This window comes from Esox lucius, chromosome 21, assembly GCF_011004845.1.
Source record: "Esox lucius isolate fEsoLuc1 chromosome 21, fEsoLuc1.pri, whole genome shotgun sequence".
NCBI lineage: Eukaryota > Metazoa > Chordata > Actinopteri > Esociformes > Esocidae > Esox > Esox lucius.
In genome coordinates this window covers 8,099,234-8,116,182 of record NC_047589.1, presented here as the reverse complement: position 1 = coordinate 8,116,182, position 16,949 = coordinate 8,099,234, and the positions used below count along the sequence as shown (strand labels likewise).

The 16,949-nt window shown below is 39.7% G+C and overlaps 1 protein-coding gene across 1 annotated transcript; it reads left to right on the top strand.

Moving 5' to 3' along the window:
* The first annotated feature begins 248 nt into the window (after positions 1-248).
* On the top strand, positions 249-6,355 carry LOC109614850 (serine/threonine-protein kinase pim-3-like). Its single transcript, XM_020041659.3, has 8 exons — positions 249-303; positions 1,792-2,278; positions 2,529-2,623; positions 2,718-2,765; positions 2,937-3,315; positions 3,402-3,578; positions 5,361-5,490; positions 5,615-6,355. The coding sequence occupies exons 2-7, from the start codon at positions 1,798-1,800 to the stop codon at positions 5,459-5,461; spliced, it is 1,281 nt and encodes a 426-aa protein (XP_019897218.2). The 5' UTR covers positions 249-303; positions 1,792-1,797; the 3' UTR covers positions 5,462-5,490; positions 5,615-6,355.
* The last annotated feature ends 10,594 nt before the right edge of the window (positions 6,356-16,949 follow it).

Below are 16,949 nucleotides of genomic sequence, written 5' to 3'. Positions count from 1 at the left end.
TCAAAATATTACTTCTTTTTTCCCCCACAAAACTTGCCCCCCAATGTGTGATCACTATTTTGCCCTTAGTCAGCGCTTTAAGAATCTGGGTGTCTGTTAGGGATATTTGAAAGTACGTCTCAAATTGTGGAGCCACGCCCTTTTTCAGAGTGACGTCATAATCGCCCTTTGTGACGTCATAATCGATCAATTATGACAGATGACATCAGCATGTTGTTTGATATAAGTAGAAGTCAGGGGACAAATCATTCAAATCCGCACTGGAACTTAAAGAAGAATCGCTTCTTATATTCACTCCTACTGGTAGGTCATACATTTTATTCTATTCATACTTGGTTTAAAATATTATTAGAAAATTATTTTGTATTTTATGAGAACTTTCTCTCTGCCTCTTTTCTGAGGGTGAATTTGGTTATAGATTACTAGACATGACATCATTGTAAAAAATGTATCTGTGCTTCATTGAGTAAAGCCTGACCATCACTCTGGAACAGGCTAGACGAAATCCAACACCCAAAGTATTTGGAATACATTTAAAACCCAAGGTGGACAACAAGGGAAAATAATTGCAATGCTGTTATTGATTAGTTATCTAGACTGTCCAGAAACCACAAATGTATGTATTTCTATGGATGAGCACATTTTTTAAATTAGTTTTACCATCTTTAGGGCTGTCACGGTTGACATTTTATTTAAAGATTCGCACACAAATAATTGTTTAAATTATACGTTTTATGCCACTGTAATAGTGTAAGCTTAATAATATAGTAAAAATATATAGGTATTCAGATCTATGCTGTTCGCGCTTTTGAGCGCCACCTTTCAGGAGAAAATCCGACAATTCGACTACTCCAAATTTTTGGCCTCACCTTTCATTTGGCTTACAACCAATGCGATTAGAGTTGTGCAGTAGTGTTTGGATTTGGAACCACCACTAACTCAATGTTTTTAATTATTGCTCTTCACAAAATGCAACCGCAAAGAAATGACGATTACATTTTCCTGCGCATTGTGAAGTTTCACCCTCTGGCTCTGCTGCAAATATTAGGCCTGAAGCGTTTATTTGAAATTGCCTATCTTATTCTGAAACTATTAGGCTTTCCTAACATAGAAACGCGTGTTTCAAGGACTGTTAATTTTATTTTCAAACGTTAATGTGCAATTGGACAACAGATATTTCTATACATGCATTTTATTGCGCATAATATAATTAGAAAATATGGATGGAATTACAAAATTCGTACTATTTAACTATTAGTAAAAACATTTTACACACGCGTGTTTTCTTTTTTTGATCATGCTTTGAAGCGACCAATAGATGATTGAAACGCGTTTATCATGAAATAATGTTACGAAATTACATAACGCTGCATTGCCAAACAATTCTAAACTAGGTTAAAAATACTGAGAGATTAATATAACCTTCCGCAGAGCTGTTAAACGTTTTTCTGCATCCCTGGTCTAGACGTCCTAACTGATGGAAACGGACATAATTCGCATGTTATTTGTTGGGAAGTGTCTACCATTGCGGTAAAAATCCCTTATTCAGACTGGAAACATTTTGGAATCAATATAATGTGCAAAAGGATCGTTTTAAAAGAATAGCGATCTGACTCTGATAATCTCGATCCGGGAATTAGGTAATAATTGCTACAGGGCTAACTATTACTCATGAAATGTAACTTCAGACAATATTCTGGGCGTTTGGGGTTCTGTGCTGGACAGAAGATAGCTTTTTTTGTTTTGGTACCTTAGAAATTACAACCCCCATAATCACATACTTTTTTTTAGAACAAGATGATGCGAATGAAGAGAAAAGGCAGAATGGATAGGGACAGAGGAAAAGGCCCGGCTAGGAAACGGTTTAAAGCCGAAAGGTTTGATCTTGTGTTTCCTGAACCACCTGGTCCCCAGACAAGTCAGGTTAACTGTATGTTGGCTGATCCTGACTTGGCCATGCAGACCAGGACAACTTCAGAGAAGCCAAGGAGAGGTGTCCCGCTGCCAACACCGAAGATGGAGGACAAAGGAACACAATCTGATATTGTGTCTAAAAGGAAAAGGAAGACTGTTTTCCAAGATTTGGATTCAGACAACCTCAGGCCTGCTAAGAAGATCAAGGTGGCCATTCCAAGCAGCGCATTGGACCCAGCCAACTCCTCTGACCACTCTGCATCTACAGCATACACATCTGCTAGTAGCGAGCAGGCCGGCTCCAGCTGTTCTGACCTGTGCTCTTTATGCAAGGCCAAAGCCCGTCGTAACCCTCATCGTGGAGGTCAGGCATATTGGTCATAACGTACCATAAGTTTTATTGTTTCTGTAGTTTTACAATATTCTAATGAGATGAGTGCAGGCAATGGTCAATCAGTCATACAATGTAAATACCTATAGAACCTCAGGACTGACTGGTTGGATTTTATTGATAATGGTTGTTCTATTTTAGACCTGGTTCTTGTGCTCAGGGAAGTCTCCCAAAATTTGAATAGCCTGAAATTGTGTCCTCAACTGTGATATTTGTGTTGCAGTGTGTTTCAACTCACTCTACAGCGTGGGAAGAATGCTGGGACAAGGAGGCTGTGGCTATGTCTTTGAAGGAACACGAAGGACAGATGGGAAAGAAGTAATTACCTTTCTCTTTAGTGTGGTTTGTTCATAGCATGAAACAGAACCACAATTATGTTGACTATTAACAATGTATTTCTCTCTTCACTTAGGTAGCTATTAAGTACATCCCAAAGTGTGAATTGGACTACATCACAGTCGTAAGTAGAGTCTAATGTTAATCAGTGATACCTTACAGGCATAAGTACTGTCATGTAATTATGATTTAGAGCATCAACCTGCCTAGCAAACACATGTACAGTCAAGTCAGACCAATATATAAATGCACTGCGCTAAAGTCGTTAAAATGTGTTATTCAACCTCCTATTTAGCCTGGAACCATCTGCCGTCATCCTCTGGAGGTCGTTCTGATGCTCTTGGTGAGCCAGCCCCCAGTCTGTGACAATGTGGTGGAGCTGTTGGATTGGTACGAGCTTCCCAAAATTATCGTCCTGGTCCTTGAGCGTCCCACACCCTGCATGGACCTGTCTGACTACTGCATGGCCATGGGAGGGAAGCTGGACCAGGCCGTAGCGAGGGACATCATGCAGCAGGTGGTTGTCGCCATGCAGCACTGCCAGAGCCGTAGTGTCTTCCACCGCGACATCAAAATGGAGAACCTGCTGGTGCAGACGGACACTATGAAAGTCAAGCTCATCGACTTTGGCTGCGGGGATCTACTGAGAGCTCGGTCTTACCGGGAGATTGCAGGTGAGGAGAGATAAAGCCTGAATTCAGTTTTCCTACAGTATGTTGATTATGTCCAATCCATCTCTATGTCTCTGTCTCTCCCTCAGGTACTGCTGAGTACATTGCCCCTGAGTGGTTTCTGGAAGGAAGATACCAAGGGAATGAAGCCACTGTCTGGTCCCTAGGTGTTCTTCTTTTTGGCATGGTCAACGGTAAGCTGCCCTTCAGGGAGGACTCTGAGATTGTCAAAGGGTGCATGCGCTTCAATAGAGGGATCTCTAAAGGTACTTATACTCTGAATATAAATTAGTGCTGTCAAACATTTAAAATATTTAATTGCGATTATCACATAATCTTCTGTAGATAATCGCGATTAATTGCTATTTTTCAGTGTGTTCACATTTTACCCTTAAAACACCTTTGTGACACCGCATGTAAAAGACATACTGTGTTTTATTGTGAACTACGCACAGAGGTTCACAGCCCTTAAAAGTTGGACCCTAACTTACCAGAATAACTATCAGCATCTATATGTAGCCCATGTAAATCTAAACAGAAGGTTACTGGTATTTGATCCCATAATTCTATCATCTCATATCATTGTCCTTGATTAACCAAGAACAATAACTGCTATGTTAGGCTAATGTACAACACACATATTAGCCCCTCTTATCTGGGGCACTTTAGTATTTGATCTAACACTGAATCACACCTAAGGTTTTTAAGGTGTTGTCCATTCATGTTTAGCTTGAAATGTTGTTAGAATGGGGTCACGAGGGGGGCATGTGAACAGTAGCTTTGCTGATGGATGATTAGGCACAACTAAGTAAAAACCCGATTCCAAAAAAGTTGGGACACTGTACAAATTGTGAGTAAAAAAGGAATGGAATAATTTATAAATCTCAAACTTATATTTAATTCACAACAGAATATAGATAACATATCGAATGTTGAAAGTGAAACATTTTGTAATGTCAGGCCACTCCAGGACCTTGAGATGCTTCTTACGGAGCCACTCCTTAGTTGCCCTGGCTGTGTGTTTCGGGTCGTTGTCATGCTGGAAGACTCAGCCACGACCCATCTTCAATGCTCTTACTGAGGGAAGGAGGTTGTTGGCCAAGATCTCACAATTCATGGCCCCATCTATCCTCCCTTCAATACAGTGCAGTCGTCCTGTCCCCTTTGCAGAATTGCATCCCAAAAGAATGATTTTTCCACCTCCATGCTTCACGGTTGGGATGGTGTTCTTGGGGTTGTACTCATCCTTCTTCCTCCAAACACAGCGAGTGGAGTTTAGACCAAAAAGCTCTATTTTTGTCTCATCAAACCACACGACCTTCTCCCATTCCTCCTCTGGATCATCCAGATGGTCATTGGCAAATTTCAGACGGGCCTGGACATGCGCTGGCTTGAGCAGGGGGACCTTGCGTGTGCTGCAGGATTTTAATCCATGACAGCGTAGTGTTACTAATGGTTTTCTTTGAGACTGTGGTCCCAGACAATTCCCAGAGGAATTGTCCTAGAGCTCTGACAGAAGATTGTGTTGAGGCCCAGATCTAGGGGGTACCAAGGGTACCAAAAGGTTCTGCAGCATTGAAGGTCCCAATAACTTTATCGGGTATATTGTATAGATTGATGAAGAAAAATCTATTCAATCCATTTTAGAATAAGGTTATAATTTAATAATATTTGTAAAAAGTGAAGGGGTCTGAATACTTTCTGAAAGCACCATATGCTAACACTAGGAGACTAGTTAAAACGTGTGGAAGAAAGTTTATTTTCAATGGGGAGGAGGAAATAACTGGATTACAGTCACCATCTAGATTACACTGTGGCTTTCCCATAACCTAACATAACTAATTGCCTGCTATCATATCAAGGTACTTGTGTGCCATGGGACCACAGAGACTGAGGACACCATTTTAACGGCACAGGAATGATCCTCATTATAATAGATTTAGACAAAGATTTAGAAAGTATAAAAGCTGTAGTTAGCATTTTGTTCTATATTGAAGTGTGATATATCTCCATACTATTCCTATAAAAAAAATCCTGTTTTTCCATAGAATGCAGGAATTTGGTCCGTTTGTGCCTTATGAGAGACCCGTGCAAAAGACCCAACCTGGAGCAGATCCTCTCTCACAGCTGGATGTCAGACTTGTCATAACTTGACCCAAAGTCAAACAATCGTTAGATGTAAGTGTCCTCTGCTAATGATAGACATTCATTACTGGTAGTCATGAAGCAATGTAATCTTACTGATTAAAGCAACATGACTGACTGACATAACTGATCAAAGTGTTCATATTTTGTTTTACAGGTTCTTCTGCAATTTTATAAATACTCCAACCTGTCACTTATCTTGTGTGGACAATCAAACTCCCCTCCAAGGGGATAAATTAGGGATAGCATAAAAAAACAGACAGAAATCTACTAACCATCACATTGGATCTTCTGCAATCAACTGGGAAGGACAAGAAATTCAAAGCTGCTCTACAAGAAACACGTTTGTGGAACCTGAAGGGAAACTCCAATTCTAGAACAGGAAAATACCTTTGCAAGACTCCTCAGTTCTGCTCCTGTTTTGGTGAAAGAGCTTGAAGAGGAGAATGTAACAGGGATGACGCTTGAAAACTTGAAGGTTTTCATTCTACCCCTTTACAACCTACCTTCGCTTTTTGACTGAAGTCAACAGAGAGGATACAGAAACTCGCCATAAAAGAACAACTTCATGTTTCCACAGACTGCACTCATTCTAACATCAGTGTTTTAGAACTGAACTGAAAGAGAACTGGACCTTCAGAAAGACACCAATGTGACCAGTTTGCATCCTTTGTACTGCACAGACTTTGAGAGATTGTTTAGGGATGTGGTTGGAAATGTTGCTACTTAAGAACTGACAACCAATCTACCCCTTTACAAAACCTTCCCTTATACTAGCTGATCGAGGAATGACAAAGACAGTTTTACTACCATTGATCATCCTCGTGCCCAGCTCTCAACCATTGTGGACCTCGAGTGCAAGCGGTGTCTGCGCAGGGTTTGCGCCATCATCAGAGACCCTTCACACCCATGCCACAAACTGCTTGCCCTCCTACCATCACGCAGGCGGTACAGGTCTATTTGTTCCCACACCAGCAGGCTCAGGAACAGTTACTGCTGTAACTCTGCTGAACTCTGTGACCCATCCCATCACTAACCACGCCCACCGCTTAGTACTGCCTCTCAGGGACCTTGTTACACTACGCCCTTGTACTACTTGTCTACCTCAGGAACCTCATTGCTGCTATCCCTATGCTAACTGCATTTCATTGTACTTTACTCCTACTGTTCAATTACAATAAAGTTGAATCTAATCTTAAGAAAATAAATGAAGCATCTGAAATTCTTATGTATCATTGTATGTTTTATATGAAAGGTTTTCTATATATAGCTGACTTAGAAATACTGACTACAATACTCTCCTACAAAGGCAAAAGACCTTAACTCACCAGAGTGTAGAACTGAGAAAAATGAAAAGTTGTTTTGTTGTCCAGCCAAATTAATGGCAGACAAAATATTGGAAATGTGGCAATTCGTTTTTTTTAACTAAGTTATTAATTTACATCAAACTTGACCTTTAATGCATCATGCCAAGACAAAAGTCATCAACTAACATTTGATCGCTCACTTAGTTGCTGATCACCTATATTAAATCAGTATAATGAAAACAATATTTTTTTGACATGACAAACGCAGACAGAGATGACATCGATCCAACAAGTTTGCATTTGGGAGGGTAACGTTTTATTGAGTGCAATGTTTTCTAACCAACGAATAGTAAATGATACAACGCTCGTGTTTTGGATTGAATTGGATGAATGCCAGAGTAGGATAGTCAAGAACGACTTGTTATGTATTTAATCTATCGAACTCCAGCGAGCGGATTTAACACTGCAATGTATTTTTTTCAGGTTACAAGAAAAGGTAGGCTATCTATTTAATTTTGAATTGTTACTGTTAAGCTTGTGTGTCAACGCGAGCCCTACCCACTCGCGTGGTTTCCTGACTAGCCTGCATCACACGAAAAAAGCGTTAATTGCGTATGATTTAGTTCGCCATCTAGTTATTGTTTGTTTCCAAAACTTTGTTTGCATTCTGTTCGCAGATCCGTAACATGTTGGCGCTCGTCTTACATCTTAAAAGGTATTAAGTTGGATTTTTTCTATATTATCTATTCACCCTACAGCTCTTATAAAGTGACAACAAAACGTTGTTTAAAGGTGTAGGCACACATGTATTGTCTGACTTTACACCGAAACACTACATGCAGCCACTAAGCTGTACATAATGTGTAAAAAATTTAAATAAACTACTTAATTTTTGGAGCTGTATATAGATGCTAAGCAGTCCAACACAATCCAAAACCAACTAATAAGTATAATTTTCTAGGTTGTATTGTTATTTTGTTTAACTGTTTCACAAATATGTTGGAATGATGCTGTTCCTAACAACAAAAGATGCAAACATGACTTTTTTTTTATTAGATGTTGACTAGTCACAATGTAATTACGACTAGTCAAAATTAGGGTGTTGATATCTGTCATGTTAATTCTGAATAGTCAAGTATAGCGAATAAATGTTAAAATGGCTGTGTTTGTGGGAGCCCTAACCCACTCGCGTAGTTTCCTTGGCGGTCAGTGACGTAATGATTAGCCTGCATCACACGAAGAAAAGCGTCCATTGCGTATGATTTACGATTACTTACAGCTACCAAGCCATCTAGTTATTATTTGTTTCCAAAACTTTGTTTGCATTCTGATCGCTTATGGAAGAAGTTTGGTTTTGTTTGTCAAGTAGTTAGCCTAAGCTTGCTAACTCATTTTAGTAGATTGCCTATCTAGCCATCCGTTCATCAATCTATTTATTTTGTAGCCTAATCTAATATATGGGCGTAACACCGTAACTCAGCCGTTTTATCATATATTCAGTGAATTAGTGAGATCAACAATTCTATTTTTTGAGATCAGCAATTCATTATTGAGATAAAAAATGCTATGCGAATGACCTTCACGTGGGCGGGAGTACATGTGCAGGCTCCTTCATTCGGTTCGCAGAGCCGTAACATTTTGCTACGTTAGGAGCGATGTACGTTGCGGCAATTGTAGACAGGGCGTTCGTCATACATCTTAAAATGTATTAAGTTGGATTTTTTTTTTTTACAATAAATAAATACTTACATTTCATTTTTAGATCTTTATATAGATGCTAAGCAGTCCAACACAATCTAAAACCAACTAATAAGTAATTTTCTAGATTATATTATTATTTGGTTTTACTGTTTCACAAATATGTTGGAATGGATATCTAGGATATGGGAATTTCCAGTGGGCGTTGTTGAGCGTTTCAGTCACATTCCTGACTTGGATACAAGTTGCATCGATCTATCCTTCAATTTACATGCACCTGTGTATTGATCTTTTTTTAATAAAGGAAGGCATGGACATGACTGGTAAGATGTCTTTCCGCCGTAGCACCTTTCAGAACATATCAATTTTGACGTAGTCCAATAATATAATTTAAATACTATACATTTGCTTGAGAATAAAGTTAAATGACCCCCATTACATTTGTATCCACAAAAACAATGAATATATATGGCAGAGTTGGTCTTTCTAAGTGATTAATGTTGTATAGAGGGTCCATCAGTCTGTGGTGCTGCCTCTGCTGGGCATGGAGAAACCCTGGTCTTCTGGATCACTGACCACCTGGCTCACAGACCCCAATTGGTACTTTGATGAAGGCAATACACTGCTGCATATGTTCTGCCAGTCTGTGGTGTCCACCGCCATCTTCTTTGAGGTGGTGTGTTGGGGTTCCAACATCAGGTCTGGGCATGCATTAAAGCTCAATAAACTGATCAGGAAGGGGATCAAGTTGGAGGATTTGGCTGAGAGGACGCACCCTAAAAAACAGCAAATCTATACCATAACCTTGTAGTAACTAAAAACTAAGCTTTTGGAATAGAAAAACAAAATAATTACAGAGGGCACAGTCAAACCATTAGCTAGTAAGATAAATTAAGATTTAATTAAAAATATTATTTATACAATGAACTACTTAATAATAAAAAAAAAGATAGTGAAGATAGTGTATTGCAAGCAAACTATAATTTTTTTATTTTTTAAACATAATTCATACTTTGCAAATTATTGCTTTATTCATACTTTATTTTGGATTTATTTAATAACTTCCAAATATAAACCATTACAGTGATACACAATACACAAGTGATACAAAATGTATTTTATAAAGCCCTTTTTACATAAGTAGTTGTTACAAAGTGCTTATTCAGATACCCAGCCCAGAAAGCACAAAGAGCAAGCAACAGTAGGTTTGAAACCTAGGACTAAACCTGGAGATTAGTCAGACTATGACGGGTCATCTTCTGGTTGTGCTGGGTGAGATAACAGTGGATTACCTAAGTCACATCAATACCTATGCATGTTCAGAAGACCAGCGGGTCAATAAATATAGGCGGGCTGTGTCTTTTCTTTAGGCAGAATCCAGATGAGCTGCCAAACCAGGTGGACAAGGACAACCAGTGGGCTGTGGACGGTGACTTTGGACATGGCCAGCTAGGTGTTGTCAGGCCAGGTAGTCATGGTCCAAGGACTCAGGGTCCTCCCAAGATTCAATAGGACACCAGAGAAATAAGAGGGAGCATTTCTTAGATCAGGGGTATTCAACATTTACCCTACGTGGTCCGGAACCTGCGGTTTTTCTGTTCTACCTCATCATTGTAACCCACCCAGTGTCCCAGGTCAAATTCAGGCCCTGATTAGAGGCTTGCAATGAATAAAGGAACTGGCTTCATATTTTTAGGGTCTTCGATCAAAAACAATACCAATACAATAGTATTCAGACTAACTCTAGTCCCCTAGCACAATTTGACAGATACTAGTCTGAAATTGTATTTTGAGTATCCACTAACTACATCTTTGGCTGGTTCTGTGGACACATTAAGTTTAGGCTTAGTCTTTGTCCGTAAAACAACCCTCATGTGTTGTAGAAATCTATTAGCTGCTATCTGATGACTTGGCTACCTTTGATTGATACATGCAGCAGAGGCACACAACAAGAGTTATAAGCGGTGTAGCCATGCCAGCGAATGCCTGATGTCTGAACACACACCCTTGTAACATGTCATTGAACCAAGACAGATATTTTTTTAAAGAACTGTTGTCAGGATTACAGACTGCAGTGGGAACAAAGCTTACATGTAAAAGGTTCACCAAGGGTCCAATACAAGCCAATCCAATGAACATTCTACAGGCTCAGGGTAGCTTTCCCCTGGGATGCCTGAAAAATTGTTCTTCCTTCTCTGCTTGTTGGAGGCACTGCATGTTGGGGTAGTTTAAGAGCAACACAAAATACCTGCTTTTAAAATGACTTAGTCCTACCATCGAAGTAAAACATTCCATAAATCTCAAACTGGTCCATATCTACTAAGGATTGGTGAACTGATAACAGAGTACTGCATCAAAACTTACAATCCTGATGTTCATTTTTGAGTATGAATCTTCACATAAGAATATTGATACAAGGTGATAACTAGTGATTTTTATGAAACTTAATGTGTATCAGATGCTGAAATGTAAAGATTTTTTTTTTTATGTAGCAAATAGTTGTTTAGGATAGGAAATGCTTCTCCCTCTGCCTGCTACTTTATGCAGTGGCTCAAGCAGGGCCAAGCATTGAGTAAAATTAGGGAGGAGTCCATTTGGGAATCATTAACAGGAAAGATACAGCAAGTTATTAAGAACAAGTTATTACTGACAATAACAACCTGTAAAAGTAATGTAGCTTGTATACTTATATGTTGTATGTTACAGGCAAATCATTTCCCCATCATGTTGGTCAATGTACAATGCAATGACTTGGGCCACATGGGCCAATTGGGTCTGTAGTGGAAAAATGTAGGACAAGAAATGACAGTTTTATATGTTCTGACATTTTATGCTTGACTGGGCAGTGTACAAGACCAGTAAACCAGACTCAGCCCCACACTGCAACATTACATGTGTACTGGAAACAGCAGACCAAGCCACACTATCCCATTACTTTGATCAGAAATACATTAAATCAGACCGTTGGGATGTCGATTTATAATGCACAACTGAAGCTAGATGTCAAAAGCATATGCTCAGTAGATACATATTTTTATCACATGGTCTTACCAGACATCAGAAGAGGTTCAGCGTCCTCTGCCTCATCACACATGCCCCCTTCTAGACAACACCCCTTTGATGACACATATAGTCCCTGACTCCCTTTATTGAAAAAACACAAAATGCAATGCTTTTGAAACAATCTGTGAGTAGAAACAGATGCTCAATGGCATGTATAATCAATCATTACTTGATGTCTAATCTATAGTACAATAACATGACTGTTAACTAGACTGTTATCTTGTCACGTCTCATTGCCTGGCCGAGAGGCTAGCTAGCTAACGGTAACACTTTCTTACTTGCTAGCTGACAAATGATAAAGTTATACAGTATAAACCAAGGCTATTTTGACTCTTTCGTCGGGGGGCCCAAAATGAATGTGCTAACGTGGTTGGTTTGCATTCTTAATCATGCTAATGTCACGCATTTTTGATATCAACATTTCAAATTTCTGATCTCAAATGAGATCAGAAATTGCACTCGTAAAGGGAGTGCTCCTAATCTCAGTTTGTTACCTGTATAAAAGACACCTGTCCACAGAAGCAATCAATCAGATTCCAAACTCTCCACCATGGCCAAGACCAAAGAGCTGTCCAAGGGACAAGATTGTAGACCACAAAAGAAATGTCACTCTCCCTCGGTCTGGGGCTCCATGCTAGATCTCACCTTGTGGAGTCGCAATGATCATGAGAACGGTGAGGAATCAGCCCAGAACTACACGGGGGGATCTTGTCAATGATCTCAAGGCAGCTGGGACCATAGCCACCAAGAAAACAATAGGTAACACACTACGCCATGAAGGACTGAAATCCTGCAGCGCCTGCAAGGTCCCCTTGTTCAAGAAAGCACATGTACAGTCACATCTGAAGTTTGCCAATTAACATCTGAATGATTCAGAGGAGAACTGGGTGAAAGTGTTGGGGTCAGATGAGACCAAAAGCACCCTAATGACCTCACCACAAAGATAACCACAAAATGATTTTTAAGAATATCTGTTTATCCTAATAAGGAGATCCGCTCGTTCAAACAGTACTTTGTCACTTTTGGTGGGCCAGAAAACCAGCTAACCCCTCCCCATTCTTATAACCAGTCCAGATCATTGGCGCCATGTGCCCTGGTGAAAACAGGGTTGGGAAAAACTTGTCTAACATAGGGTCTTCCAATTAAAACATAGTCTTGGATGTTATTAGTCTGTTGTATACATGGTATGTCAGTGCAGGTGTGGGTGTATATCAGGAGGTCTGTGTGGATACTACAGATGGTGTATTCATTTAATAACATGGAATGGTCTGGGCTGTTTATAAAAATAACTTGGTGATAGAGAAGTAGAACATAATTTCATATAGAGAAGTAAAATTTTTAACAAAGGGAGTATCATTTTAATCTTTATACTTTTTTATTACTTTAAACCTATATTCATAAAACAGAATTTAATCATAGAAGCATTTAAATAAAGCAGATCGACAAATCAATGGTGAGAGGGATCTAGTATACTGCCACCACCTCCCCACACAGAAAACAAATACACCTTAAATATTTGTTTTTCTATTACATATTTGGGAAATATAGACCTTCAGCACTCACTGGACCGGATCACAGCCGAGTGGTTAAATCTGAAGCCATGGTTCTCAGCAGGAAACCGATGGAGTGCCTCCTCTGGGCAGGGAATGAGGCGTTACCCCAAGTAAAGGAGTTCAAGTATCTCGGGGTCTTGTTCGCGAGTGAGGGGACAATGGAGCAGGAGATTGGCCCGAGAATCGGAGGGCGGTATTGCATTCGCTTTACTGCACCATTGTGACGAAAAGAGAGCTGAGCCTGAAGGTAAAGCTCTTGATATACCGGTCAATTTTCCTTCCTACCCTCACCTATGGTCATGAAGGCTGGGTCATGACCGAAAGAACAAGATCGCGAGTACAAGTGGCTGAAATGGGTTTTCTCAGGAGGGTGGCTGGCTTCTCCCTTTTGGGAGATTTTGGGGTCCCCTGCTGGAGCTGCTGCCCCCGTGACCCACCTGCGTGAAGTTGGCCCCCCCACCAACGCAAAACGTCGTCACAATGGTGCAGTAAACGTTCGTTTGTGCTCCGTTTGTGCTGGTTTGTGCTGTAAAAAGTTTCGTTTGTGCTGCTTCCGTTTTTTAGATATTAACATAATATTTGTAGGTCAATCTGAGGTCAACCAGCCCCCCCACATTCTCCAAATTCACCCAAAATAATCTTGTTCGTTTGTGCTTCGTTTGTGCTGGTTTGTGCCGGTAAAAGTTTCGTTTGTGCCGCGTTGGGTTTTAAAATATCAGAAATTTAATCAAATTAATATTTAGGCCTATAGGCTACAAACAAGGCTCACTGAATAAAATAGATAAATCAATGGTCACAAGATCAAAAATAGTCAGACAGCTCTGTATTTTGGTTTGTAGTTAGTCGGTAGCCTATTGCCTATGAGCATTTTATTTCGGTTTTGTCTATTCAATCTCTAAAATGTTAGATGCTAATAAAGATGATTTAATAGAACATCATGCAATTTTTTATCAGGTTTTTTGTAGTCCTATAGTGTTTAATAAAAACGTAATGTTTTTCTTTTATTAGGCCTATGTCACTCTTATCTTCTGCTACTCTATGAGCTAAATGGATTTGTGCGCTTGTGCCATCAAGTCGTAGTTTAAATGTAACTTCAGCATTTTTGGGCAAGAAAACAGCTAAACTATCCTCGAGGTGAGCACACATTTAAAGTAGAATTGACGAAGACGTTCTGTCATCACATAATTTGTTCAATAAACAATTATCCTCACTTCAGTGTCTTGTGATTGTATTTTATTTTTTCATCTGCTACACTCCACTCCCACCGCAAGTGACACTTCCATTCAAGAATGCTCTTGTATAAAATTGTGTAGAGTTAGTGGAGAAAAGGTCGATATAAATCAAACTACAAAAGTCGTTGCTAATCCAAATTTCTGAACAATGTAAGTATACATTGTTTTAAAACTGTCTGTTACAATACTAGTAGCTGCAAGAATATTGTACAACATTCAAGAGAGCTAACCTTGTTATTGAACAGAAACCTCAATAATAACACTTCTATTACTAATTTAGCTATGAAATGCTATTTACAGTTGCACAAAGTTTCATTTTAGTATTAAAAAACGACCATGGGTGCAACTGTATTTAACATTTCATAGCTAATTTAGTGATAGTGTTAGCAATGAATTTTCAGTTCAATAAAAAATGACAATCTAGGGGTGAACATTACCATATTGGTCCTAATATAAGATATATTATCCATCTACATTATCCTTACTATATTATATGATCATTATATTCAGACCAATACAGTAATATATTAAAACAAATTTATGCTGTAGATGATCTTTTTTGGAATCAGAATAATTGAGGGTAATTATGTTTTGCTTATGCCAGATGCCCAAGAAACCAGCAGTCGACAGGGATTCCATTTTCACAGTCATGTGTTCATCAAAAGAGGCACAAACTAGCACAAACGAAGCACAAACGAACGAGATTATTTTGGGTGAATTTGGAGAATGTGGGTGGGCTGGTGACGTAATCGTCTATAATTCAATGTCGAATATTTTAAAACCCAACGCAGCACAAACGAAACTTTTATCGGCACAAACCAGCACAAACGTAGCACAAACGATCGAGACTATTTTGGGTGAATTTGGAGCATGTGGGGGGGCTGGTGACGTCATCGTCTATAATTCAATGTCGAATATTTTAAAACCCAAAGCAGCACAAACGAAACTTTTACCGGCACAAACCAGCACAAACGAAGCACAAACGATCGAGACTATTTTGGGTGAATTTGGAGAATGTGGGGGGGCTGGTTGACCTCAGATTGACCTACAAATATTATGTTAATATCTAAAAAACGGAAGCAGCACAAACGAAACTTTTTACAGCACAAACCAGCACAAACGGAGCACAAACGAACGAGCATAGTTTGACGACGTTTTGCGTTGGTGGGTGGGCCAACTTCACGCAGGTCCGTGACCCGATACCGGATAAGCAGATGAAGATGAGATGAGATGAAATATTTGGGAAACACTTAAAATAAAAAAAATTGGCCAGTTGATGTATTTAAGAAAATTTGGTTAATACATCTAGAACTAATGATGAACATCATGAACAGTGTTGTTTTCATATTCGCTGTGTGAGGACAAGTGGGCTGCGTTTGTTTAGAAAATTTGAAAATGGTCCTATTGTTAGCTGTAATATAAGATAAAAAAAAAAAAAAAACATCCCTGGGTTATATCTAAGGAACCCCACTCCCTTTCCAGGACCAATCCACTAAAACCTGATGCCTCTAAGGCAGGGGTGGGCAATTATTTTTACCAGGGGGCCAAATGAGCAAGGGAATTACCTGAAATGTAATTTGAGTTAAGTTAAATGTATGCATACATTGTTGAGTACATCTCAGAATAAAAGGTGTAATACATAAAATGTTGCCATTCATACCTGAAATACATTTTGAATAAAGTTAAATGCATTCGCCTTGTCGCGTTTCATAATTTAGATGGTCTCAATTGTCCTGTGGAGGAATTTTGTGTACACTGAGTTCTCCAATTGGAATTGGAAAGCAACTCCATACTGCTATAGTGCACCACTTCTGACACCACTTCCAATTCCTTCAGAATATCTTCAATTATAACTTTGTTTCACATTCAGGAAATAATAGTATAATACGTTTCTCCTCCAATACCCAAAAGAAACATTATCCATTGTTTCCACATAACTTCCTTTCAGGGCACTCTCTGACCCAATGGTCAATGTTTCCCTATTGGTGACCAGGTCAGGTTGGGCCGGGGCCTGTTAGGTACATAAGGTAGGACCTCCCTCTTCCCCTTTGGACCCAATTACCCCTACCTCTGTATTGCTGACCAGGATACTGCTGATTTTGTATCCACTGTCCCGGAAGAGGTCTTGCATTTTGGAAATACTCTATTGGTCGAGGAACAATGTAATGTTGCAGGGGAAGGGGCTGTTGAAATGACTGTTGAGGTGGGTTGGCGTGTTTGAGCACAATGCTTATGGTTAGGAGCATGAAATCCTCACGCAAGGCTTCCTGGTGGCTGCTGCTATAGGTGATGATAAGTCAGTATATGCTGGTGGAGGCAGGAGGTTAGGAGCAGAAGGCGTGGAGCTGAAAGCTGGTCGGCCAAGGGAGGCGGGGGTGTGGTAATTGACTGGATTTCCCAAGGCTAGTGATGCGCAGGCTAGTTCATTTTCTGGGGATAACAGGGCTCCGTGTGTGTTAGCCCTCCTAGCTTCCTCCATCCATGCAGCTGTAGGTAGCCATATTTTTCTAGTCTTCATTTTATTAAATAGACCAGGTTCATGGCTCTTGCAGGATATGGCTCTGTGTACCTCAGCCAATATTGCAGGATCAACGATGCCTTGTGGTAATGGTTAATGCTGTATTTTGTCATTCCACACC

Coding starts and splice junctions, on each gene's coding strand:
- LOC109614850 (XM_020041659.3), top strand. CDS start 1,798: ATGATGCGAATGAAGAGAAAAGGCAGAATGGATAGGGACAGAGGAAAA. Junction 2,766..2,936: donor AATTGGACTACATCACAGTC/GTAAGTAGAGTC, acceptor CCTCCTATTTAG/CCTGGAACCATCTGCCGTCA. Junction 3,579..5,360: donor CAATAGAGGGATCTCTAAAG/GTACTTATACTC, acceptor GTTTTTCCATAG/AATGCAGGAATTTGGTCCGT.